This window comes from Coturnix japonica, chromosome Z (assembly GCF_054131305.1).
Source record: "Coturnix japonica strain WE chromosome Z, WE-NBRP24, whole genome shotgun sequence".
In the NCBI taxonomy this organism is placed as follows: Eukaryota; Metazoa; Chordata; class Aves; order Galliformes; family Phasianidae; genus Coturnix; species Coturnix japonica.
Window position 1 is genome coordinate 51,978,065 of NC_140702.1, and position 27,465 is coordinate 52,005,529.

General features: G+C 32.9%; 1 protein-coding gene and 2 long non-coding RNA genes across 5 annotated transcripts in view; 1 reads left to right on the plus strand and 2 right to left on the minus strand.

Annotated features, from left to right (window-relative positions):
- Positions 1-27,465, minus strand: part of LOC146754054 (putative COBW domain-containing protein 7) — a 34,743-nt gene that overhangs the window by 2,446 nt on the left and 4,832 nt on the right. For 2 of the 3 annotated variants that reach the window (XM_085529549.1, XM_085529548.1), the window contains exons 4-6: positions 22,224-22,268; positions 21,624-21,680; positions 19,865-20,329 (exon numbers count right to left, since the gene is read on the minus strand). In XM_085529549.1, the coding sequence (XP_085385675.1) occupies positions 20,224-20,329; positions 21,624-21,680; positions 22,224-22,268 (208 nt within the window). In that variant the 3' untranslated portion in view covers positions 19,865-20,223. Of the gene's footprint in view, positions 1-19,864; positions 20,330-21,623; positions 21,681-22,223; positions 22,269-23,316; positions 23,858-27,465 lie in introns of those variants that run through there. The other variant, XM_085529552.1, reaches the window with a different exon arrangement.
- Positions 15,367-27,465, plus strand: part of LOC146754055 (uncharacterized) — a 43,606-nt gene continuing 31,507 nt past the window's right edge. The window contains exon 1 of the long non-coding RNA XR_014939626.1: positions 15,367-15,509. This is a non-coding gene — a long non-coding RNA (uncharacterized LOC146754055). The remainder of the gene's footprint in view (positions 15,510-27,465) is intronic.
- On the minus strand, positions 24,079-26,406 carry LOC146754056 (uncharacterized). The gene is made up of 2 exons (XR_014939631.1): positions 26,184-26,406; positions 24,079-26,081 (listed from the first exon to the last, which is right to left on the minus strand). It is a non-coding gene; the product is annotated as an uncharacterized LOC146754056 (long non-coding RNA).

A 27,465-nucleotide genomic window follows, 5' to 3' on the forward strand; every position in this document is an offset into this window, starting at 1 on the left:
AAGGAAACATAAAGGGGAAGGAAAAAAAAAAGAGCAAGAAAAAACAGGGAAGGAAAGGGGGAAGAAAGAGGAAATGAAAATTAAACAGTGAAGAAAAAGAGAAAAGGGAATAGAAAAGGGGGAAGATAGGGAAAAAGTAATGGAAAAGAAATAGGAGAAATAAAAAACAGGAAACAGAAGGGGGAAAGTAAAGATAAAAGGAAGAAAAAAGAGGGAAGAAAAAAGAGGGAAGAATACAGGGAAGGAAATAGAAGAAGAATGATAATAGGGAAGAAAAAGAATAGGAAAAGGAGAAGGGAAAAAATGGGGAAGAAAAAACAAAAAGGGGAAGAGAAAGTAAAAGCGAAAGGAAAGAAGGGAAGAAAAAGAAAAGAAGAAGAAAAGAATAAAAAAAGAAAGGAAAAGAAAAAAAAAGGAAAACAAAGGAAAAAAGAAAAAAGAAAAAAGAAAAAAAAGGAAAAAGAAAAGAAAAAAAAAGAAAAAGAAAAAGGTAAAGAATAGAGAAGAGGAAAAACATAAAAAGAAAGAAAAAAAAGCAAGAAAAAAGAGGGAAGGAAATGGGGAAGCAAAAAAGAAAATTAAATAGGGAAGAAAAAGAGAAAAGAGAACAGAAAAGGAGGAAGCGAAAGTAAAACAGGGTAAAAAGAAACAAAAGCTAAAGAAAATAGGGGTTGGGGGGTGGGGGAATGATTGGAAAAGGAAAAAAAAAAGAAGTAAATATATGGGCTATAAAAAAAAAGGGGGAAGGGAAGAGAAGAAGAAAAAAAATTATCAAACTTTAAAAAGAAAAAAGAAGACAAAGAATGGGTCAGGGTAAAAAGAAAAGAGGGAAGAAAATCAAGAAATAAAAAAGAATGAGAAAAGGGGAAGAAAAATGGAAAGAAAACGAATATTAAAAAGAGAAAAAAGCAAGAAAGAAGAAAAATAAAGATAGGGAAGAAAAAGTTAAAAAAAAGAAATAGGGAAAAAAACATGAAACAGGAGAAAGTCAAGATAAAAGGGGAAGAAAAAAGAGGGGAGAAAACAGGGAAGAAAATAGAAGAAGAATGATAATAGGGAAGAAAAAGAATAGAAAAAGGAGAAGGGAAAGAAAATGGGGAAGAAAAATAAAACAAAAAGGGGAAGAAGAAGCAAAAGCAAAAAAAAAGAAGGGAAGAAAAAGAAGAAGAAAAAAAGAAAAAGTAAAGAAAGAAAAGACAGGAAAATAAAAGAAAAAAGAGAAAAAAAGATAAAGGGAAAGAAAGGGAAAGGGAAACATAAAGGGGAAGAAAAAAGGGAGCAAGAAAAAAGAGGCAAGGAAAGGGGGAAGAGAAAATGAAAATTAAATAGAGAAAGGAGAACAAAAAGAGGGAAGCAAAAGAAAAACAGGTTAAGAAGAACCAAAAGCAAAAGAAAAATGGTTGGGGGGGGGGGATAGAAAAGGAAGAGGAAAACATAAACAAGTAAAAAATATATGGGAACAAAAAAAGAGGGGGGGAAGGGAAGAAAATAAGAAAAAAACAATCAAGATTTTAAAAGGAGGAAGCAAAAGACAAAATGTGGATGGGTGGGTGTCGGGGGGGGGAAGAGGGAAGAAAAGCAAGAAATAAAAAATAATGAGAAAAGCGGAAGAAAAATGTAAAGAAAAAGACAGAGGGAAAAAAAAACATAAAACAGGAGAAAGTAAAAGATAAAAGGGGAAGAAAGACGAGGGAAGAAAACAGGGAAGAAAATAGAGAAAGATTTGGGAAGAAAAAGAATCGAAAAAGGAGAAGGGAAAGAAAATGGGGAAGAAAAAGAAAACAAAAAGAGGAAGAAAAAGCCAAAGGATAAGGAAAGAAGGCAAGAAAAATAAGTAGAAAAAAAAGAAAAAGTAAAGAGAAGAGAAGAAAAAAGGGGGGGGGAAGGAAAAGGAAAAGAAAATGAAATAAAAAATATATAAGAACAGAAAAAATGGGGGTTAGAGGGGGGAAGGAAGAAAATAAGAAAAAAAAATCAAATATATAGGCAAGAAAAAAATAAATGAAAGGAAAGAAAAGCAAAGTATAAACGAAAGGAAAGTATAAAGGTATGCTAAGGAAAGGAAAGTGTAAAGGAAAGGAAGGTACAAAAGAAAGGAAAGTATAATGGAAAGGAAAGTATAAAGAAAAGGAAAGTATAAAGGAAGGGAAAGTATAAAAGAAAGGAAAGCAAAGATAAGTAAATTGGAAAGGATAAGAAAGTATAAATGAAAGGAATGGGTAAGTTTAAAAATAGGAATGGAAAGGAAAGTATAAAGGAATGGAAAGTATAAAGGAAGGGAAAGTATAAAAGAAAGGAAGCAAAGGTAAGTATAAAGGAAGGGAAAGGAAGGGAATAGAAAAGAAAGGAAAGGTAGATATAATGGAAAGGAAAGCAATGTATAAAGGAAAGTCAATGTATGTAGAATTGTAAGAATAGGGAAGTATATAGAAAAGGAAAGGAAAGGTTAATTTAAAAAAAAAAAAAAGGAATGGAAAGGAAGGTCTAAAGGAAAATGTTACAGAACAGAAAGGGAATGTAGGTATAATGCAAAGGGAAGGGAATTATAAAAGAAGGGAATTTATAAAAGAAAGGAAAGCAAAGATAAATATGAAAGGAAAGTATAAATGAAAGGAAAGTCTAAGTTTAAAAATAGGAATTGAAATGAAAGTGTAAAGGAAAAAAGAAAGTATACAGAAAAGGAAAGGGAAAGTATAAAAGAAAGGAAAGCAAAGGTAAGAATATTGGAAAGGATAAGAAATTATAAATGAAAGGAATGGGTAAGTTTAAAAATAGGAATGGAAAGGAAAGTATAAGGGAATGGAAAGTATAAAGGAAGGGAAAGTATAAAAGAAAGGAAGCAAAGGTAAGTATAAAGGAAGGGAATGGAAGGGAATAGAAAAGAAAGGAAAGGTAGATATAATGGAAAGGAAAGCAATGTATAAAGGAAAGCCAATGTATGTAGAATTGTAAGGATAGGGAAGTATATAAAAAAGGAAAGGAAAGGTTAATTTAAAAAAAAAAAAGGAATGGAAAGGAAGGTCTAAGGGAAAATGTTACAGAACAGAAAGGGAATGTAGGTATAATGCAAAGGGAAGGGAATTATAAAAGAAGGGAATTTAAAAAAGAAAGGAAAGCACAGGTAACTATGAAAGGAAAGGAAACTATAAATGAAAGGAGAGGCTAAGTTTAAAAATAGGAATTGAAATGAAAGTGTAAAGGAAAGGAAAGTATACAGAAAAGGAAAGTATAAAGGAAAGGAAAGTATAAAGAAAAGGAAAGTATAAAGGTAGGGAAAGTATAAAAGAAAGGAAAGCAAAGGTAAGTATATTGGAAAGGATAAGAAAGTATAAATGAAAGGAATGGGTAAGTTTAAAAATAGGAATGGAAAGGAAAGTATAAGGGAATGGAAAGTATAAAGGAAGGGAAAGTATAAAAGAAAGGAAGCAAAGGTAAGTATAAAGGAAGGGAAAGGAAGGGAATAGAAAAGAAAGGAAAGGTAGATATAATGGAAAGGAAAGCAATGTATAAAGGAATGTCAATGTATGTAGAATTGTAAGGATAGGGAAGTATATAAAAAAGGAAAGGAAAGGTTAATTTAAAAAAAAAAAAGGAATGCAAAGGAAGGTCTAAAGGAAAATGTTACAGAACAGAAAGGGAATGTAGGTATAATGCAAAGGGAAGGGAATTATAAAAGAAGGGAATTTATAAAAGAAAGGAAAGCAAAGGTAAGTATGAAAGGAAAGGAAAGGAAAGTATAAATGAAAGGTGAGGCTAAGTTTAAAAATAGGAATTGAAATGAAAGTGTAAAGGAAAGGAAAGTATACAGAAAAGGAAAATATAAAGGAAAGGAAAGTATAAAGAAAAGGAAAGTATAAAGGAAGGGAAAGTATAAAAGAAAGGAAAGCAAAGGTAAGTATATTGGAAAGGATAAGAAAGTGTAAATGAAAGGAATGGGTAAGTTTAAAAATAGGAATGGAAAGGAAAGTATAAGGGAATGGAAAGTATAAAGGAAGGGAAAGTATAAAAGAAAGGAAGCAAAGGTAAGTATAAAGGAAGGGAAAGGAAGGGAATAGAAAAGAAAGGAAAGGTAGATATAATGGAAAGGAAAGCAATGTATAAAGGAAAGTCAATGTATGTAGAATTGTAAGGATAGGGAAGTATATAAAAAAGGAAAGGAAAGGTTAATTTAAAAAAAAAAAGGAATGGAAAAATAGGTCTAAAGGAAAATGTTACAGAACAGAAAGGGAATGTAGCTATAATGCAAAGGGAAGGGAATTATAAAAGAAGGGAATTTATAAAAGAAAGGAAAGCAAAGGTAAGTATGAACGGAAAGTATAAATGAAGGGAAAGGGTAAGTTTAAAAATAGGAATTGAAATGAAAGTGTAAAGGAAAGGAAAGTACACAGAAAAGGAAAGTATAAAGGAAAGGAAAGTATACAGAAAAGGAAAGTATAAAGGAAATGAAAGTATAAAGAAAAGGAAAGTATAAAGGAAGGGATAGTATAAAAGAAAGGAAAGCAAAGGTAAGTATATTGGAAAGGATAAGAAAGTATAAATGAAAGGAATGGGTAAGTTTAAAAATAGGAATGGAAAGGAAAGTATAAGGGAATGGAAAGTATAAAGGAAGGGAAAGTATAAAAGAAAGGAAAGCAAAGGTAAGTATATTGGAAAGGATAAGAAAGTATAAATGAAAGAAATGGGTAAGTTTAAAAATAGGAATGGAAAGGAAAGTATAAGGGAATGGAAAGTATAAAGGAAGGGAAAGTATAAAAGAAAGGAAGCATAGGTAAGTATAAAGGAAGGGAAAGGAAGGGAATAGAAAAGAAAGGAAAGGTAGATATAATGGAAAGGAAAGCAATGTATAAAGGAAAGTCAATGTATGTATAATTGTAAGGATAGGGAAGTATATAAAAAAGGAAAGGAAAGGTTAATTTAAAAAAAAAAAGGAATGGAAAGGAAGGTCTAAAGGAAAATGTTACAGAACAGAAAGGGAATGTAGGTATAATGCAACGGGAAGGGAATTATAAAAGAAGGGAATTTATAAAAGATAGGAAAGCAAATGTAAGTATGAAAGGAAAGGAAAGTATAAATGAAAGGAGAGGCTAAGTTTAAAAATAGGAATTGAAATGAAAGCGTAAAGGAAAGGAAAGTATAAAGAAAAGGAAAGTATAAAGGAAGGGAAAGTATAAAAGAAAGGAAAGCAGAGGTAAGTATATTGGAAAGGATAAGAAAGTGTAAATGAAAGGAATGGGTAAGTTTAAAAATAGGAATGGAAAGGAAAGTATAAGGGAATGGAAAGTATAAAGGAAGGGAAAGTATAAAAGAAAGGAAGCAAAGGTAAGTATAAAGGAAGGGAAAGGAAGGGAATAGAAAAGAAAGGAAAGGTACATATAATGGAAAGGAAAGCAATGTATAAAGGAAAGTCAATGTATGTAGAATTGTAAGGATAGGGAAGTATATAAAAAAGGAAAGGAAAGGTTAATTTAAAAAAAAAAAAGGAATGGAAAGGAAGGTCTAAGGGAAAATGTTACAGAACAGAAAGGGAATGTAGGTATAATGCAAAGGGAAGGGAACTATAAAAGAAGGGAATTTATAAAAGAAAGGAAAGCAAAGGTAAGTATGAAAGGAAAGGAAAGGAAAGTATAAATGAAAGGAGAGGCTAAGTTTAAAAATAGGAATTGAAATGAAAGTGTAAAGGAAAGGAAAGTATACAGAAAAGGCAAGTATAAAGAAAAGGAAAGTATAAAGAAAAGGAAAGTATAAAGGAAGGGAAAGTATAAAAGAAAGGAAAGCAAAGGTAAGTATATTGGAAAGGATAAGAAAGTATAAATGAAAGGAATGGGTAAGTTTAAAAATAGGAATGGAAAGGAAAGTATAAGGGAATGGAAAGTATAAAGGAAGGGAAAGTATAAAAGAAAGGAAGCAAAGGTAAGTATAAAGGAAGGGAAAGGAAGGGAATAGAAAAGAAAGGAAAGGTAGATATAATGGAAAGGAAAGCAATGTATAAAGGAAAGTCAATGTATGTAGAATTGTAAGGATAGGGAAGTATATAAAAAAGGAAAGGAAAGGTTAATTTAAAAAAAAAAAAAGGAATGCAAAGGAAGGTCTAAAGGAAAATGTTACAGAACAGAAAGGGAACGTATGTATAATGCAAAGGGAAGGGAATTATAAAAGAAGGGAATTTATAAAAGAAAGGAAAGCAAAGGTAAATATGAAAGGAAAGGAAAGGAAAGGAAAGTATAAATGAAAGGAGAGGCTACGTTTAAAAATAGGAATTGAAATGAAAGTGTAAAGGAAAGGAAAGTATACAGAAAAGGAAAGTATAAAGGAAAGGAAAGTATAAAGAAAAGGAAAGTATAAAGGAAGGGAAAGTATAAAGAAAAGGAAAGTATAAAGGAAGGGAAAGTATAAAAGAAAGGAAAGCAAAGGTAAGTATATTGGAAAGGATAAGAAAGTATAAATGAAAGGAATGGGTAAGTTTAAAAATAGGAATGGAAAGGAAAGTATAAGGGAATGGAAAGTATAAAGGAAGGGAAAGTATAAAAGAAAGGAAGCTAAGGTAAGTATAAGGGAATGGAAAGGAAGGGAATAGAAAAGAAAGGAAAGGTAGATATAATGGAAAGGAAAGCAATGTATAAAGGAAAGTCAATGTATGTAGAATTGTAAGGATAGGGAAGTATATAAAAAAGGAAAGGAAAGGTTAATTTAAAGAAAAAAGGAATGGAAAGGAAGGTCTAAAGGAAAATGTTATAGAACAGAAAGGGAATGTAGGTATAATGCAAAGGGAAGGGAATTATAAAAGAAGGGAATTTATAAAAGAAAGGAAAGCAAAGGTAAGTATGAACGGAAAGTATAAATGAAGGGAAAGGGTAAGTTTAAAAATAGGAATTGAAATGAAAGTGTAAAGGAAAGGAAAGTACACAGAAAAGGAAAGTATAAAGGAAAGGAAAGTATACAGAAAAGGAAAGTATAAAGGAAATGAAAGTATAAAGAAAAGGAAAGTATAAAGGAAGGGATAGTATAAAAGAAAGGAAAGCAAAGGTAAGTATATTGGAAAGGATAAGAAAGTATAAATGAAAGGAATGGGTAAGTTTAAAAATAGGAATGGAAAGGAAAGTATAAGGGAATGGAAAGTATAAAGGAAGGGAAAGTATAAAAGAAAGGAAAGCAAAGGTAAGTATAAAGGAAGGGAAAGGAAGGGAATAGAAAAGAAAGGAAAGGTAGATATAATGGAAAGGAAAGCAATGTATAAAGGAAAGTCAATGTATGTAGAATTGTAAGGATAGGGAAGTATATAAAAAAGGAAAGGAAAGGTTAATTTAAAAAAAAAAAGGAATGGAAAAAAAGGTCTAAAGGAAAATGTTACAGAACAGAAAGAAAATGTAGGTATAATGCAAAGGGAAGGGAATTATAAAAGAAGGGAATTTATAAAAGAAAGGAAAGCAAAGGTAAGTATGAACGGAAAGTATAAATGAAGGGAAAGGGTAAGTTTAAAAATAGGAATTGAAATGAAAGTGTAAAGGAAAGGAAAGTATACAGAAAAGGAAAGTATAAAGGAAATGAAAGTATAGAGAAAAGGAAAGTATAAAAGAAGGGATAGTATAAAAGAAAGGAAAGCAAAGGTAAGTATATTGGAAAGGATAAGAAAGTATAAATGAAAGGAATGGGTAAGTTTAAAAATAGGAATGGAAAGGAAAGTATAAGGGAATGGAAAGTATAAAGGAAGGGAAAGTATAAAAGAAAGGAAAGCAAAGGTAAGTATATTGGAAAGGATAAGAAAGTATAAATGAAAGGAATGGGTAAGTTTAAAAATAGGAATGGAAAGGAAAGTATAAGGGAATGGAAAGTATAAAGGAAGGGAAAGTATAAAAGAAAGGAAGCAAAGGTAAGTATAAAGGAAGGGAAAGGAAGGGAATAGAAAAGAAAGGAAAGGTAGATATAATGGAAAGGAAAGCAAAGTATAAAGGAAAGTCAATGTATGTAGAATTGTAAGGATAGGGAAGTATATAAAAAAGGAAAGGAAAGGTTAATTTAAGGAACAAAAAAAGGAATGCAAAGGAAGGTCTAAAGGAAAATGTTACAGAACAGAAAGGGAATGTAGGTATAATGCAAAGGGAAGGGAATTATAAAAGAAGGGAATTTATAAAAGAAAGGAAAGCAAAGGTAAGTATGAAAGGAAAGGAAAGTATAAATGAAAGGAGAGGCTAAGTTTAAAAATAGGAATTGAAATGAAAGTGTAAAGGAAAAGAAAGTATACAGAAAAGGAAAGGGAAAGTATAAAAGAAAGGAAAGCAAAGGTAAGTATATTGGAAAGGATAAGAAAGTATAAATGAAAGGAATGGGTAAGTTTAAAAATAGGAATGGAAAGGAAAGTATAAGGGAATGGAAAGTATAAAGGAAGGGAAAGTATAAAAGAAAGGAAGCAAAGGTAAGTATAAAGGAAGGGAAAGGAAGGGAATAGAAAAGAAAGGAAAGGTAGATATAATGGAAAGGAAAGCAATGTATAAACGAAAGTCAATGTATGTAGAATTGTAAGGATAGGGAAGTATATAAAAAAGGAAAGGAAAGGTTAATTTAAAAAAAAAAAAAAAGGAATGGAAAGGAAGGTCTAAGGGAAAATGTTACAGAACAGAAAGGGAATGTAGGTATAATGCAAAGGGAAGGGAATTATAAAAGAAGGGAATTTAAAAAAGAAAGGAAAGCAAAGGTAAGTATGAAAGGAAAGGAAACTATAAATGAAAGGAGAGGCTAAGTTTAAAAATAGGAATTGAAATGAAAGTGTAAAGGAAAGGAAAGTATAAAGAAAAGGAAAGTATAAAGGAAGGGGAAGTATACAGAAAAGGAAAGTATAAAGGAAATGAAAGTATAAAGAAAAGGAAAGTATAAAGGAAGGGATAGTATAAAAGAAAGGAAAGCAAAGGTAAGTATATTGGAAAGGATAAGAAAGTATAAATGAAAGGAATGGGTAAGTTTAAAAATAGGAATGGAAAGGAAAGTATAAGGGAATGGAAAGTATAAAGGAAGGGAAAGTATAAAAGAAAGGAAAGCAAAGGTAAGTATATTGGAAAGGATAAGAAAGTATAAATGAAAGGAATGGGTAAGTTTAAAAATAGGAATGGAAAGGAAAGTATAAGGGAATGGAAAGTATAAAGGAAGGGAAAGTATAAAAGAAAGGAAGCAAAGGTAAGTATAAAGGAAGGGAAAGGAAGGGAATAGAAAAGAAAGGAAAGGTAGATATAATGGAAAGGAAAGCAAAGTATAAAGGAAAGTCAATGTATGTAGAATTGTAAGGATAGGGAAGTATATAAAAAAGGAAAGGAAAGGTTAATTTAAGGAACAAAAAAAGGAATGCAAAGGAAGGTCTAAAGGAAAATGTTACAGAACAGAAAGGGAATGTAGGTATAATGCAAAGGGAAGGGAATTATAAAAGAAGGGAATTTATAAAAGAAAGGAAAGCAAAGGTAAGTATGAAAGGAAAGGAAAGTATAAATGAAAGGAGAGGCTAAGTTTAAAAATAGGAATTGAAATGAAAGTGTAAAGGAAAAGAAAGTATACAGAAAAGGAAAGGGAAAGTATAAAAGAAAGGAAAGCAACGGTAAGTATATTGGAAAGGATAAGAAAGTATAAATGAAAGGAATGGGTAAGTTTAAAAATAGGAATGGAAAGGAAAGTATAAGGGAATGGAAAGTATAAAGGAAGGGAAAGTATAAAAGAAATGAAGCAAAGGTAAGTATAAAGGAAGGGAAAGGAAGGGAATAGAAAAGAAAGGAAAGGTAGATATAATGGAAAGGAAAGCAATGTATAAAGGAAAGTCAATGTATGTAGAATTGTAAGGATAGGGAAGTATATAAAAAAGGAAAGGAAAGGTTAATTTAAAAAAAAAAAAAAAGGAATGGAAAGGAAGGTCTAAGGGAAAATGTTACAGAACAGAAAGGGAATGTAGGTATAATGCAAAGGGAAGGGAATTATAAAAGAAGGGAATTTAAAAAAGAAAGGAAAGCAAAGGTAAGTATGAAAGGAAAGGAAACTATAAATGAAAGGAGAGGCTAAGTTTAAAAATAGGAATTGAAATGAAAGTGTAAAGGAAAGGAAAGTATAAAGAAAAGGAAAGTATAAAGGAAGGGGAAGTATAAAGGAAGGGAAAGTATAAAAGAAAGGAAAGCAAAGGTAAGTATATTGGAAAGGATAAGAAAGTATAAATGAAAGGAATGGGTAAGTTTAAAAATAGGAATGGAAAGGAAAGTATAAGGGAATGGAAAGTATAAAGGAAGGGAAAGTATAAAAGTAAGGAAGCATAGGTAAGTATAAAGGAAGGGAAAGGAAGGGAATAGAAAAGAAAGGAAAGGTAGATATAATGGAAAGGAAAGCAATGTATAAAGGAAAGTCAATTTATGTAGAATTGTAAGGATAGGGAAGTATATAAAAAAGGAAAGGAAAGATTAATTTAAAAAAAAAAAAGGAATGCAAAGGAAGGTCTAAAGGAAAATGTTACAGAACAGAAAGGGAATGTAGGTATAATGCAAAGGGAAGGGAATTATAAAAAAAGGGAATTTATAAAAGAAAGGAAAGCAAAGGTAAGTATGAAAGGAAAGGAAAGGAAAGGAAAGGAAAGGAAAGGAAAGGAAAGGAAAGGAAAGGAAAGGAAAGGAAAGGAAAGGAAAGGAAAGGAAAGGAAAGGAAAGGAAAGGAAAGGAAAGGAAAGGAAAGGAAAGTATAAATGAAAGGAGAGGCTAAGTTTAAAAATTGGAATTGAAATGAAAGTGTAAAGGAAAGGAAAGTATACAGAAAAGGAAAGTATAAAGGAAGGGAAAGTATAAAGAAAAGGAAAGTATAAAGGAAGGGAAAGTATAAAAGAAAGGAAAGCAAAGGTAAGTATATTGGAAAGGATAAGAAAGTGTAAATGAAAGGAATGGGTAAGTTTAAAAATAGGAATGGAAAGGAAAGTATAAGGGAATGGAAAGTATAAAGGAAGGGAAAGTATAAAAGAAAGGAAGCAAAGGTAAGTATAAAGGAAGGGAAAGGAAGGGAATAGAAAAGAAAGGAAAGGTAGATATAATGGAAAGGAAAGCAATGTATAAAGGAAAATCAATGTATGTAGAATTGTAAGGATAGGGAAGTATATAAAAAAGGAAAGGAAAGGTTAATTTAAAAAAAAAAAAGGAATGCAAAGGAAGGTCTAAAGGAAAATGTTACAGAACAGAAAGGGAACGTAGGTATAATGCAAAGGGAAGGGAATTATAAAAGAAGGGAATTTATAAAAGAAAGGAAAACAATGGTAAATATGAAAGGAAAGGAAAGGAAAGTATAAATGAAAGGAGAGGCTACGTTTAAAAATAGGAATTGAAATGAAAGTGTAAAGGAAAGGAAAGTATACAGAAAAGGAAAGTATAAAGGAAAGGAAAGTATAAAGGAAGGGAAAGTATAAAGAAAAGGAAAGTATAAAGGAAGGGAAAGTATAAAAGAAAGGAAAGCAAAGGTAAGTATAAAGGAAGGGAAAGGAAGGGAATAGAAAAGAAAGGAAAGGTAGATATAATGGAAAGGAAAGCAATGTATAAAGGAAAGTCAATGTATGTATAATTGTAAGGATAGGGAAGTATATAAAAAAGGAAAGGAAAGGTTAATTTAAAAAAAAAAGGAATGGAAAGGAAGGTCTAAAGGAAAATGTTATAGAACAGAAAGGGAATGTAGGTATAATGCAAAGGGGAGGTAATTATAAAAGAAGGGAATTTATAAAAGAAAGGAATGCAAAGGTAAGTATGAAAGGAAAGGAAAGGAAAGGAAAGGAAAGGAAAGGAAATTATAAATGAAAGGAGAGGTCAAGTTTAAAAATAGGAATTGAAATGAAAGCGTAAAGGAAAGGAAAGTATAAAGAAAAGGAAAGTATAAAGGAAGGGAAAGTATAAAAGAAAGGAAAGCAAAGGTAAGTATATTGGAAAGGATAAGAAAGTGTAAATGAAAGGAATGGGTAAGTTTAAAAATAGGAATGGAAAGGAAAGTATAAGGGAATGGAAAGTATAAAGGAAGGGAAAGTATAAAAGAAAGGAAGCAAAGGTAAGTATAAAGGAAGGGAAAGGAAGGGAATAGAAAAGAAAGGAAAGGTAGATATAATGGAAAGGAAAGCAATGTATAAAGGAAAGTCAATGTATGTATAATTGTAAGGATAGGGAAGTATATAAAAAAGGAAAGGAAAGGTTAATTTAAAAAAAAAAAGGAATGGAAAGGAAGGTCTAAAGGAAAATGTTACAGAACAGAAAGGGAATGTAGGTATAATGCAAAGGGAAGGGAATTATAAAAGAAGGGAATTTATAAAAGAAAGGAATGCAAAGGTAAGTATGAAAGGAAAGGAAAGTATAAATGAAAGGAGAGGCTAAGTTTAAAAATAGGAATTGAAATGAAAGCGTAAAGGAAAGGAAAGTATAAAGAAAAGGAAAGTATAAAGGAAGGGAAAGTATAAAAGAAAGGAAAGCAAAGGTAAGTATATTGGAAAGGATAAGAAAGTGTAAATGAAAGGAATGGGTAAGTTTAAAAATAGGAATGGAAAGGAAAGTATAAGGGAATGGAAAGTATAAAGGAAGGGAAAGTATAAAAGAAAGGAAGCAAAGGTAAGTATAAAGGAAGGGAAAGGAAGGGAATAGAAAAGAAAGGAAAGGTAGATATAATGGAAAGGAAAGCAATGTATAAAGGAAAGTCAATGTATGTAGAATTGTAAGGATAGGGAAGTATATAAAAAAGGAAAGTAAAGGTTAATTGAAAAAAAAAAAAGGAATGGAAAGGAAGGTCTAAGGGAAAATGTTACAGAACAGAAAGGGAATGTAGGTATAATGCAAAGGGAAGGGAATTATAAAAGAAGGGAATTTATAAAAGAAAGGAAAGCAAAGGTAAGTATGAAAGGAAAGGAAAGGAAACTATAAATGAAAGGAGAGGCTAAGTTTAAAAATAGGAATTGAAATGAAAGTGTAAAGGAATGCAAAGTTTACAGAAAAGGAAAGGGAAAGTATAAAAGAAAGGAAAGCAAAGGTAAGTATATTGGAAAGGATAAGAAAGTATAAATGAAAGGAATGGGTAAGTTTAAAAATAGGAATGGAAAGGAAAGTATAAGGGAATGGAAAGTATAAAGGAAGGGAAAGTATAAAAGAAAGGAAGCAAAGGTAAGTATAAAGGAAGGGAAAGGAAGGGAATAGAAAAGAAAGAAAAGGTACATATAATGGAAAGGAAAGCAATGTATAACGGAAAATCAATGTATGTAGAATTGTAAGGATAGGGAAGTATATAAAAAAGGAAAGGAAAGGTTAATTTTAAAAAAAAAAAAGGAATGGAAAGGAAGGTCTAAAGGAAAATGTTACAGAACAGAAAGGGAATGTAGGTATAATGCAAAGGGGAGGTAATTATAAAAGAAGGGAATTTATAAAAGAAAGGAATGCAAAGGTAAGTATGAAAGGAAAGGAAAGGAAAGTATAAATGAAAGGAGAGGCTAAGTTTAAAAATAGGAATTGAAATGAAAGCGTAAAGGAAAGGAAAGTATAAAGAAAAGGAAAGTATAAAGGAAGGGAAAGTATAAAAGAAAGGAAAGCAAAGGTAAGTATATTGGAAAGGATAAGAAAGTGTAAATGAAAGGAATGGGTAAGTTTAAAAATAGGAATGGAAAGGAAAGTATAAGGGAATGGAAAGTATAAAGGAAGGGAAAGTATAAAAGAAAGGAAGCAAAGGTAAGTATAAAGGAAGGGAAAGGAAGGGAAAGTATAAAAGAAAGGAAGCAAAGGTAAGTATAAAGGAAGGGAAAGGAAGGGAATAGAAAAGAAAGGAAAGGTAGATATAATGGAAAGGAAAGCAATGTATAAAGGAAAGTCAATGTATGTATAATTGTAAGGATAGGGAAGTATATAAAAAAGGAAAGGAAAGGTTAATTTAAAAAAAAAAAGGAATGGAAAGGAAGGTCTAAAGGAAAATGTTACAGAACAGAAAGGGAATGTAGGTATAATGCAAAGGGAAGGGAATTATAAAAGAAGGGAATTTATAAAAGAAAGGAATGCAAAGGTAAGTATGAAAGGAAAGGAAAGTATAAATGAAAGGAGAGGCTAAGTTTAAAAATAGGAATTGAAATGAAAGCGTAAAGGAAAGGAAAGTATAAAGAAAAGGAAAGTATAAAGGAAGGGAAAGTATAAAAGAAAGGAAAGCAAAGGTAAGTATATTGGAAAGGATAAGAAAGTGTAAATGAAAGGAATGGGTAAGTTTAAAAATAGGAATGGAAAGGAAAGTATAAGGGAATGGAAAGTATAAAGGAAGGGAAAGTATAAAAGAAAGGAAGCAAAGGTAAGTATAAAGGAAGGGAAAGGAAGGGAATAGAAAAGAAAGGAAAGGTACATATAATGGACAGGAAAGCCATGTATAAAGGAAAGTCAATGTATGTAGAATTGTAAGGATAGGGAAGTATATAAAAAAGGAAAGTAAAGGTTAATTGAAAAAAAAAAAAGGAATGGAAAGGAAGGTCTAAGGGAAAATGTTACAGAACAGAAAGGGAATGTAGGTATAATGCAAAGGGAAGGGAATTATAAAAGAAGGGAATTTATAAAAGAAAGGAAAGCAAAGGTAAGTATGAAAGGAAAGGAAAGGAAACTATAAATGAAAGGAGAGGCTAAGTTTAAAAATAGGAATTGAAATGAAAGTGTAAAGGAATGCAAAGTTTACAGAAAAGGAAAGGGAAAGTATAAAAGAAAGGAAAGCAAAGGTAAGTATATTGGAAAGGATAAGAAAGTATAAATGAAAGGAATGGGTAAGTTTAAAAATAGGAATGGAAAGGAAAGTATAAGGGAATGGAAAGTATAAAGGAAGGGAAAGTATAAAAGAAAGGAAGCAAAGGTAAGTATAAAGGAAGGGAAAGGAAGGGAATAGAAAAGAAAGGAAAGGTAGATATAATGGAAAGGAAAGCAATGTATAAAGGAAAATCAATGTATGTAGAATTGTAAGTATAGGGAAGTATAGAAAAAAGGAAAGGAAAGGTTAATTTAAAAAAAAAAAAGGAATGGAAAGGAAGGTCTAAAGGAAAATGTTACAGAACAGAAAGGGAATGTAGGTATAATGCAAAGGGAAGGGAATTATAAAAGAAGGGAATTTATAAAAGATAGGAAAGCAAAGGTAAGTATGAAAGGAAAGGAAAGTATAAATGAAAGGAAAGTCTAAGTTTAAAAATAGGAATTGAAATGAAAGTGTAAAGGAAAAGAAAGTATACAGAAAAGGAAAGGGAAAGTATAAAAGAAAGGAAAGCAAAGGTAAGTATATTGGAAAGGATAAGAAAGTATAAATGAAAGGAATGGGTAAGTTTAAAAATAGGAATGGAAAGGAAAGTATAAGGGAATGGAAAGTATAAAGGAAGGGAAAGTATAAAAGAAAGGAAGCAAAGGTAAGTATAAAGGAAGGGAAAGGAAGGGAATAGAAAAGAAAGGAAAGGTAGATATAATGGAAAGGAAAGCAATGTATAACGGAAAATCAATGTATGTAGAATTGTAAGGATAGGGAAGTATATAAAAAAGGTAAGGAAAGGTTAATTTAAAAAAAGAAAAGGAATGGAAAGGAAGGTCTAAAGGAAAATGTTAAAGAACAGAAAGGGAAGGTAGGTATAATGCAAAGGGAAGGGAATTATAAAAGAAGGGAATTTATAAAAGAAAGGAAAGCAAAGGTAAGTATGAAAGGAAAGGAAAGGAAAGTATAAATGAAAGGAGAGGCTAAGTTTAAAAATAGGTATTGATATGAAATAGTAATGGAAAGGAAAGTATACAGAAAAGGAAAGTATAATGAAAAGGAAAGTATAAAGAAAAGGAAAGTATAAAGTAAGGGAAAGTATAAAAGAAAGGAAAGCAAAGGTAAGTATATTGGAAAGGATAAGAAAGTATAAATGAAAGGAATGGGTAAGTTTAAAAATAGGAATGGAAAGGAAAGTATAAGGGAATGGAAAGTATAAAGGAAGGGAAAGTATAAAAGAAAGGAAGCAAAGGTAAGTATAAAGGAAGGGAAAGGAAGGGAATAGAAAAGAAAGGAAAGGTAGATATAATGGAAAGGAAAGCAATGTATAAAGGAAAGTCAATGTATGTAGAATTGTAAGTATAGGGAAGTATATAAAAAAGGAAAGGAAAGGTTAATTTAAAAAAAAAAAAAGGAATGGAAAGGAAGGTCTAAAGGAAAATGTTAAAGAACAGAAAGGGAATGTAGGTATAATGCAAAGGGAAGGGAATTATAAAAGAAGGGAATTTATAAAAGAAAGGAAAGCAAAGGTAAGTATGAAAGGAAAGGAAAAGAAAGTATAAATGAAAGGAGAGGCTAAGTTTAAAAATAGGTATTGATATGAAATAGTAATGGAAAGGAAAGTATACAGAAAAGGAAAGTATAAAGAAAAGGAAAGTATAAAGAAAAGGAAAGTATAAAGTAAGGGAAAGTATAAAAGAAAGGAAAGCAAAGGTAAGTATATTGGAAAGGATAAGAAAGTATAAATGAAAGGAATGGGTAAGTTTAAAAATAGGAATGGAAAGGAAAGTATAAGGGAATGGAAAGTATAAAGGAAGGGAAAGTATAAAAGAAAGGAAGCAAAGGTAAGTATAAAGGAAGGGAAATGAAGGGAATAGAAAAGAAAGGAAAGGTACATATAATGGAAAGGAAAGCAAAGTATAAAGGAAAGTCAATGTATGTAGAATTGTAAGGATAGGAAAGTATATAAAAAAGTAAAGGAAAGGTTAATTTTAAAAAAAAAAAGGAATGGAAAGGAAGGTCCAAAGGAAAATGTTACAGAACATAAAGGGAATGAAGGTATAATGGAAAGAGAAGGGAATTATAAAAGAAGGGAATTTATAAAAGAAAGGAATGCAAAGGTAAGTATGAAAGGAAAGGAAAGGAAAGTATAAATGAGAGGCTAAGTTTAAAAATAGGAATTGAAATGAAAGTGTAAAGGAAAACAAAGTATACAGAAAAGGAAAGTATAAAGGAAAGGAAAGTATAAAGAAAAGGAAAGTATATAGGAAGGGAAAGTATAAAAGAAAGGAAAGCAAAGGTAAGTATATTGGAAAGGATAAGAAAGTATAAATGAAAGGAATGGGTAAGTTTAAAAATAGTAATGGAAATCAAAGTATAAAGGAATGGAAAGTATAAAGGGAGGGAAAGTATAAAAGAAAGGAAGCAAAGGTAAGTATAAAGGAAGGGAAAGGAAGGGAATAGAAAAGAAAGGAAAGGTAGATATAATGGAAAGGAAAGCAATGTATAAAGGAAAGTCAATGTATGTAGAATTGTAAGGATAGGGAAGTATATAAAAAAGGAAGGGGAGGTTAATTTCTAAAAAAAGGAATGCAAAGGAAGGTCTAAAGGAAACTGCTAAGGAACATAAAGGGAAGGTAGGTATAATGCAAATGAAGGGAATTAGAAAAGAAGGGAATTTATAAAAGAACGGAAAGCAAAGGAAAGTATGAAAGCAAAGGAAAGTATAGGAAAGTATAGGAAAGTATAGGAAAGTATAGGAAAGTATAGGAAAGGAAAGTATAGGAAAGGAAAGGAAAGGAAAGGAAAGGAAAGGAAAGGAAAGGAAAGGAAAGGAAAGGAAAGGAAAGGAAAGGAAAGGAAAGGAAAGGAAAGGAAAGGAAAGGAAAAGGAAAGGAAAAGGAAAGGAAAAGGAAAGGAAAAGGAAAGGAAAAGGAAAGGAAAAGGAAAGGAAAAGGAAAGGAAAAGGAAAGGAAAAGGAAAGGAAAGGAAAGGAAAGGAAAAGGAAAGGAAAAGGAAAGGAAAAGGAAAGGAAAAGGAAAGGAAAAGGAAAGGAAAAGGAAAAGGAAAAGGAAAAGGAAAAGGAAAAGGAAAAGGAAAAGGAAAAGGAAAAGGAAAAGGAAAAGGAAAAGGAAAAGGAAAAGGAAAAGGAAAAGGAAAGGAAAGGAAAGGAAAAGGAAAGGAAAGGAAAGGAAAGGAAAGGAAAGGAAATAGAAAAGAAGAAGGGAAACATAAAGGGGAAGAAAAAAAGAAGGGCAAGAAAAAGGAGGGAAGCAAAGGGGGAATAGAAAATGAAAATGAAATAGGAAGAAAAACGAAAAAGAGAACAGAAGTGGGAGAAGCAAAAGAAAAACAGGGTAAGAAGAACCAATAGCAATAGAAAATAGGGGGGAAATGGAAAAGGAAGAGGAAAAGAAGTAAAGAATATATGGGAACAAAAAAAGGGGGGAAGAAAATAAGAAAAAAGATATCAAGCTTTTAAAAAGTAGGAAGAAAAAGAACAATAAAAAGGAGGAAAAAAGAAAAGAGAGAAGAAAAGCAAGAAATAAAAAAGAATGAGATAAGGGGAGGAAAAATGGAAAGAAAATGAAAATTAAAGAGAAAGCAAGAAAGAAGAAAAATTAAATGAAGATAGGGAAGAAAAGGGTAAAGAAAAAGAAATAGGGCAAAAAAACAAAAAACAAAAGGGGAAAGTAAAGATAAAGGGAGAAAAAAGAGGGAAGAAAACAGGGAAGAAAATAGAAGAAGAATGATAATAGGGAAGAAAAAGAATAGAAAAAGGAGAAGAGAAAGAAAATGGGGGAGAAAAGAAAGAAAAAATTTAAAAAAGGAAAAATATAAAGAAAAGTAAAACAAGGAAAGGGGAAAAGGAAGGGGAAAGGGAAACATAAAGGGGAAATTAAAAAAAAAAAAAAGTATAAAGAGGGAAGGAAGAGAAAATGAAAATTAAATAGGGAAGAAAAAGAGAAAGGAGAACAGAAACTGGGGAAGGAAAAGAAAAACAAATAGGGTAAGGAGAACCAAAAGCAAAAGAAAATAGGGGGGGAAATGGGAGAGGAAAAGGAAGAGGAATAGAAAAAAAAGAAAAGAAAGATGAAAAGCAAGAAATAATGAAGAATGTGAAAAATTTTAAGAAAGTTGCAACGAAAATGAAAATAGAGAAAAAAGCAAGGCAGAAGAAGAAAAAATGAAGATAGAGAAGAAGAATGGGAGAAGTATTAGAAAAATATGAAAAGGGGGAAGAAAAAGAAAAAGAGGGGAGGGGAGGGGTAAGGATGGGAAGGGAGAGGACAGGAGGGGAGAGAAGGGGAGGGGGTGGGAGAGGAGGAGAGGGGATAAAGGATTAAAAAAAAAAGGAAGAAAGGAAAGGAATGGGAAGGGGAGGGAAGGGAAGGGAAGGGAAGGGAAGGGAAGGGAAGGGAAGGGAAGGGAAGGGAAGGGAAGGGAAGGGAAGGGGAAGGGAAGGGAAGGGAAGGGAAGGGAAGGAAGAAAAGAAAAAGGAAAGGAAAGGAAAGGAAAGGAAAGGAAAGGAAAGGAAAGGAAAGGAAAGGAAAGGAAAGGAAAGGAAAGGAAAGGAAAGGAAAGGAAAGGAAAGGGGAAAAGAGAAGAAAAGTAGAGAAAAGTAGAGAAGAGAGAAGAGGAGAGGAGAGAAGAGAAGAGAAGAGAAGAGAAGAGAAGAGAAGAAGAGAAGAGAAGAGAAGAGAAGAGAAGAGAAGAGAAGAGAAGAGAAGAGAAGAGAAGAGAAGAGAAGAGAAGAGAAGGGAAGGGAAGAGAAGGGAAGAGAAAAGGAAAATAAAGGAAAGGAAAGAAAAGAAGAAGAAAAGAAGAAGAAAAGAAGAAGAAAAGAAAAGAAAAGAAGAAGAAAAGAAAAGAAAAGAAAAGAAAAGAAAAGAAAAGAAAAGAAAAGAAAAGAAAAGAAAAGAAAAGAAAAGAAAAGAAAAGAAAAGAAAAGAAAAGAAAAGAAAAGAAAAGAAGAAAAGAGAAAAGAAGAGAAAAGAAGAGAAAAGAGAAAAGAAGAGAAAAGAGAAGAGAAGACACCTTGACTTAAGCTGATCCTGTGCTATGGAAAAGCTGATGACACTCCCACTTTTCTTTGGCAAAGGAAAAAAATTAAAAAATAAATAATTAAAGAAAAAGTAAATCTTACAGAGTGTGTCCTGATAAAAACGGTGTTGTTCTGTCAGTTTTGTAGAGAGGGCACCAATCATCACCAAACTCCATCCAGACATTGAGCCACTGACAAGCTGTCTCTGGACCCAACCCTACATCCAATTCTTCATTCATAGAAAAGTTCACCAATCAAATTTATATCTTCCCAATGTGGAGAGAAGGATGTTGTGAATTACTCTTAAGCCATATTTGAAAGCAGAACTCAGTATATACATTTACTATCTATCTGTATCAAAGTACACGGCATTCAGGGTAATATTGCAGAGATCTTAAACATACTATTCTCTACCTGAAACCTTCTGAAAAAATAAGATGATTAGTATGCCATGGCTGCAGTTATCCTGAACTATCTTCTAACAGCGAGACTGAAGCAGTGCTTGTTATAATTACCTTGTCGAGATGTGCATCTGTTGTCTTCATACTCTCCAATTTTTTCTGCAAGCTGTAAACAAGCAGATGTTGCATTTGCACTGGATGGATGCAATGTCATTATCTCAAACAAGATCTACACAAACTCTTCAGTACTGCAGACCAAAACTAAAGTGCTGTTATCAAAGTAATTTTCAACTGTTAATTCAGCTTTAATCTCAGAATAGTTATGTTTAATTATGTTTGTTTGATCTTTCAAATGATCTGTGATAGGAAGTCTGCCACAGCTTAACTGCTGGAATTCCACTGTCAATTCTCTAATTTGACTATAGTAATGTACAGAACAATTACGGATTTCCTTTCTAGATTAGGAAAAAAATTCTGACGTATGAGTGATAAAGCAAGGAGTGACCTATTGGATGGTCATTTCTGGTTGGATTAAAGCTGTCCTTGGGCCAAGAGAGTCTGTTATGGTTAGAAACGCTTTGTTCTAACTCAGCTGTCAGTGTCTTACAAGAAAGACTTAGGAGACCCATCTTCACAACAAGGCTAGTAGTACGACCCTCCTATTAACTTTTAACCATCACAGAGTAAGTCGCCATGGACTTCTATATACATTTTACACTCTTACATCTTCATAAAACAAAAAAGTAACTTCTGACATCTGTGGGATGATTTGTTGGGCACCACTTTTTGAAACTATGTTAGGAAGTAAAAAATGAACAAAGCCATTGCTTCTAAGAGTAAAATGTGCAGTATAAAATGAAGTGAAATACTATACACCACTTTCTACTTAACTCATTCCCAAAGCTAATTCCCACTGCACACTGTGCAGTGCTTCCTAATTTAAAGCTGAGCCTCTTAGTCATAAAAGAACCAGAGGACATAACGGATCCAGGAACACGCTGAACAACATTTCCAAGGCTTAGGTTGTTGTGGAACTCAGAGTTTCCTGAGACAACTAAGGTCTCCAGTTCATCACAATGTAAAGCAAGAAAAAAATTAAATCCTCTGAGTTTTAAGAGAACCAGAAAAAAGCACTGAGATCTTATTGATTACTAGTAGTACTAATGGACAACTTAAAGCCTCAACAAGGGAAACGGGGGGAAAACGCCAAACAATCATGGGTGCTTTGGCTCTCATTTCATTTTACAAACCCTACAATCTTTTGCTGCATGTATCTCAAGTGGAAAAACATCCTCTTTCTATTACTTCTTACTCTTACTGAGAATTGTAAACAAGTGTCTGAACTAGAACATGGAACAGAAATTCAGATGCAGACTCTGCCTAAATGTAAATGTACCTACTTCATGCGTGTATCTATGCAATGAGCATTCCTTTTAATAAAAGTGAAATTATTGCCATACCTGATTCCAGATAGACTGTCTAAAGCATGCAGGTCCGGCACATTGGAAAGATCAACTCTGCACAGATAGGGAGAGAAAGAAAGCTTTGTATTTTCATTGCATGTAAGAATTATGTGTACTGAAGCTTCGATTACTCATTTTTAAACATATAAATAATTGTTCATGTTTGTTGGTTTTTTTTCCTGATCTCTTATTCCAATGCAAAGCACCAGAAGCTAGCCCTATTTTCAGATGTCAGCAGTCAGTGCTATCTACCATGGAGTAAAGCAGCTTTCAGCTGTACAGTAATATGGGAGCATAAAAAGAGAATTTTAGTGAATACAGTTAAAAAATAAATTAATACTAAACAAACAAACAAACAAACAAAAACCACACAAGAATCTGTTTTCTGAAAGATGTGATTTGTATTGGATGCCTAAGTGTTATCTAATTCTCTGATGGGAACAATCTTTCTGTACCTCTTCGAACACAAGCACACATTAAAACACAGTACAGGTAGGTATGCATGTGCACAGCCAACAGATCATAATGAAAGCTTTGTAAAAATAATGTCAGTGGGACAGGATTTGGTACTTGTTGGAATACAGGTTAATCTAATACCTCGACCTTTGTGTCTCCAAAATTTCGACAAGTCCATTTATTGACCTAAAACAAATAGAAAAAAGCAAAATGAGGTGCAAACGCAACTGTAATCTATCGATTGAACAATTTAACAATGTAGAGCAATACAAGAAACATAACGACATCTCTCACACTGTTACTAAATGTTTTACAGTCCAAGAGGCATCAAGAAAAAGTTTGCTTTTGTGACATTTTATAGCCGAACCAAGGTCAAAATTCACAACTTCTGACAATAAAATATTACTACTGAACAGAGCATTTTTCTTCTCCCAGTACAAGCTGCAAGGTTAAGAATTCTCAAGAGTCTGAACCACAAATAACGTTGCAAAGTATTTCTCAATATTCCATTTTGTCTGTCAGGGTACTGAGAAAGATGGAACACACCTTTGAACACTGCTTTGATTCAGCCCATTTGTTCTTTTACATCCATGACAATTATTCAGATATCTTCCATACCCCTTTATATTTGCTAATAAACATGTATGGACTAGCAGACATTGCCCCCCGTAGTTAACTCAGACAAATGGCAACAGCTGCCCAATAGTATAAGAATGTGAGCACTTAAGACAAAGGTCTATTATAAGGCATTTTTTAGGCCTAATTTAGCCAAGGAAACGGTGTGGAGTTGCACCAGAAGAGGGTCAGGTTGGGTATTGGGAAAAGGTTCTTCACCAGAGGGCGGTAGACATGGAACAGCCCCAAGCAGCCAGAGTTCAAGGAACATTTGGAGAAAGCTCTCAGACATAGAATTGGAATTTTGGGTGGTCCTGAGTAGAGCCAGAGGTTGGAGTCAATGGTCCTTGAAGGTTCCTTCCAACTTAAAAGCATTCTTTGATTCTATTCTATAATTCTACACTTCTGAGCAGGTAACATCAAATCTTACTTAGGCAAGCTGATAATACTGTGGAAGCACATAAATGCACTGGAAACATCTCCAGAAAGGGGCAGACTCTTTTTCACTGCTTTCTCACTGCTCTTTTTCACTACACGATCTGTTGGAACAATCATGAGATCTAATTTCTAATAACATTTGAGCATGTACAATGTCACGGTTATACCAGAAATTTCATACCTGACAGTTGGTCTGACTTTATTCAATTCTTCCCTTGAAACCAAATCCGTTTTATTGATGATTACAAGATCAGCTAATGCAACCTGCCTATGCATTTGGAAAAAGATAAAAGGAATACCTTGAACAAGCAGTTTTTTGTAAGGCAGAAGCAGTATGTCTCTCATAGCGCTGTAAAATTACTAGATTGTTAGTTAGTACAGGAAGGCAAACATTAACCAAACCATCAGCCAACTAGAACATCATGGAATGACTACAGTATTAGCTTCTTGAGGTTACTTGTGGCTTGTGCATTTCAGTAGACAAAAGTAGCAGCAGCCAGTGACATGAAAGACAAGCCATGGCCACTGAAATGTTTACAAGCACAGCATGCTGAGGCTTTTTCACTGCTAGCAAAAATGTATAGCTAATGGTGAGGAGACTATACTGAAAACTGTTTTTGTAGCTGAAAGTTGAGCTTCTTTCAACCTGTTATTTGTACTCTATCTGTTGTAGTTTCCATGGAAAAAAAGAGGAGGCATTATTTTCAGATCAACCTACTTATTAGGAAATCCACATCTAAGCAGAATGATCAAATGAAGTACAGAGTAATTTTTGTTTTCTACCTTTGTTTAAAAGCAAGGGAGGGGAAAACCTTAGAAAAGAAAAAGAATCAATTTTGAATGATCTTCCGCACAGTGCAGTCACTGACTATGATTAAAAAAGTGGTTTTGATATCCATACCGAGATGCTTCGTTGACAAGGCCTTCTGGCTTCTCCTCTCTCAAGTGCTAGACAATAATTAAAACAACTGGATTAAGCATGTTTAAAAAATGCTCAAATTAATTTGCATTTAAACTATGCCAAAATCATTTTACACAATGTATGATTTCCATTCATACTGCTTAAGTTACTACATTGTAAGGAACTGATTTTATGGCCAACTATCAATGAAAAAGCTAGAAATGAAAAACTATTTCTGCACTTACCAATCCTCACTGTTCTGTAGGTCTGTTCTTTCAGTACACTTTACTTAGATGCCTCTGTACCTGACATTTTATTCTACTTCCAGGCAACTAAATCATCTGTTAATCCGATACAGTATGTAGTAGTCTGCCTCACTCTCTCACCCTGGGAATGAACCTATTGGTTCTTTTTTCATCTTCTTTCCATTCTATTGCAGTCTCTTCCAGATCATACAGCTCATGGACACCTTGGCCTATCTCTTGATGAGATTTGCCTTGAATAGATACGAGTCCCTTACCAGAAAAATAACTCTTAGAGTATATAAACAAACCTTTAAAAACAAAATACTTATGGAGAAAAAAAAAAAAAGAAGACAACTTTACAAGTACACAGAGCAGGTTAAAAACCTCTGACAAATATGCAGAGGTTGATCAAAATAACAATGCAACAGAGTCATCTCTTGTAACAACCATTCTTACAATTAATAATTATACTTTGCTATACTCTGCCTTCAGCTTCTCATTTGGACTGTTACCTGGAATATTTGTGCAAATTTAAATGTCATCTCCTACCATGCCACTTTGATTGTATGTATATGTCTCTATGAAAGCCTCATCACCTGTCCAAGGTGATGTAAAATAGGCAAAAATGCTGAGTCTGTTCCCACTGAGTTCTCATGCTTAACACTTACACTGTCTTGAAACAGAATCTCTGAATAGCAGAGAAAGAACAAATATCTGTGTGGTGAAATGACTAGCAATGGAATTAACAATGGAATACTTTCAAAACTAAGTCCATTAACTCACATGCCAAACGTTACACTAAAAGAGTCTTCATCACTTGAAAACTGTCAAAAATAGAATGTAAATATTACTTGGATCCCAAAGCTCAGTACAACAGAAGCATACTTCTAATCAGCAGTACAGCTAATGAGTACAACAGACAGCTTGAAGTGCATCAGCACTGCCGGCTTTATGCTGCTGTTGTTCTACTTGTCAAGAAATAAACCTTTCTTCCAGTGAAGTAGAAATAATTACCTTGCTGCCTCTGACACACATATGTTCTCAGGAAACAAATCACAGCACATTTGATTGTTTTCCTTAGACCTTGTCTAATCATACAATCGACTTTTTTATCATTTACTTAGCTTTGTGGTTTAAGGAAAATGAAAGTATATCCTCAAGCATCACCAACGTTCACCTCAGAACTATGCAATGAATCGTGCACGGGGATGAATACACTTATGTGTAAATCACATCTTTAAAACTGCAGTCTGATGTAATCAAAAAATATTAGGTGGACCATCACTAGCATTGTGCTGCATTGTTACACTCAATTAAACTTCTGTTTATTATGCCAACAACTGTAATCATGGACAGAAACCTGTAACTACATCCCTAACTAAGGAGCCATCTAGGTGAAATGGATGAGACCTTTCAGAGCAAAGGAGAGGAAAACAACATCACCTCCTTTCACTTATGTCCTGATCATTCATCCTGTCCCACTCAGGTTTGGGACTGCAAGTCTCCTCTTTCACTACACAGCTAGTAGTACTGTGGTTTGCTTCTCTGTCAGCTACCTTGAGTGGTCTCATTGGCCGGCAGGTATTTAAGTGTCTCTACATGGATCAATGACAAACTGATGTTCTCTCTTTTGTCTGCTCTTTGACCTGTATGTGGCTGACAATACACTGCAGTTTCTTTCCATTTAAAAAGAGGGAAAGCACAAAACAAAGAGGTTGGAAGTTTCAGGCAAACCTTCGGTCTTATGACATCCATGGTACATCCAGTCCTATCTTTCACATTCTTTTCCCACACAAGATTCTACAAAGAGGAAAAATGTTTTCACAAACAGAACAGCGTAAGATGATTTTCTACAAAAGGACACAATGATTTCGCACTTGACTGCGATGTATTCATATTTACCTGTATAAAGAGATTAACGTTTTCTTCCTTAATATTTCCTAGGACTTCAAGTGTTACTGTCACTATGTCCTGTAAATGGAAAGACACACAAGACAGACAAGATAGATGCTTAAAAGCAGCATTTAGCACAGAACTGCTTATACTCTAAAGGAGTGACAGGCCAGACCCTTTCCCCTTCAATTATTTATTAAAAATCAAAACCACAAAACAGACAAAATACTGTATTTTCTCTCTCTAAATAAAACACAATAACGAAGATAAACATGCAATTTAAACTGTAATATGCAAGGATTGTTTTATTGCACAGAGCAAGAGAGAAGATTCTACCCTGACATAAATAAAAGCTGGGTTACATATCTGGAAAAACAAAGCATTTCACATTCCTAACCTTCTAGCACACATGCGATTGTAGGATTTATATCAAATTTATAGGAAAACCTAATTCACTGTTACAGGTTGATCTGTTGATTTTCTGTGTAAAAACGAAGGGAAGCACTCACAGAATGTGTCTCTCTAACACCTTAATTAATGCAAAGTTGTGAACAGCAACTCCCCAATATCTACAAACACTGACATCATTTCGACCTACGGGATAAATACCAGGTGTAAGTATAGGGCTCAATTCTCAAATCTCAATTGCTCAATAAGGACAAATATTGAAAAGAATAGTATTACTTGTCTGTTGTAGTAATGCTCTCCATGTACAAGAACACTGTTTCCAACAACAGAACTCTTAAGCCATAATTGAAAGCAGAACTCAGTATATACATTTACTATCTACCTGTATCAAAGTACATGGCATTCAGTGTAATATTCCAGAGATCTTAAACATACTATTCTCTACCTGAAACCTTCTGAAAAAATAAGATGATTAGTATGCCATGGTTGCAGTTATCCTGAACTATCTTCTAAAAGCGAGACTGAAGCAGTGCTTGTTGTAATTACCTTGTCGAGATGTGCATCTGTTGTCTTCATACTCTCGAATTTTTTCTGCAAGCTGTAAACAAGCAGATGTTGCATTTGCACTGGATGGATGCAGTGTCATTATCTCAAACAAGATCTACACAAACTCTTCAGTACTGCAGACCAAAACTAAAGTGCTGTTATCAAAGTAATTTTCAACTGTTAATTCAGCTTTAATCTCAGAATAGTTATGTTTAATTATGTTTGTTTGATCTTTCAAATGATCTGTGATAGGAAGTCTGCCACAGCTTAACTGCTGGAATTCCACTGTCAATTATCTAATTTGACTATAGTAATGTACAGAACCATTACGGATTTC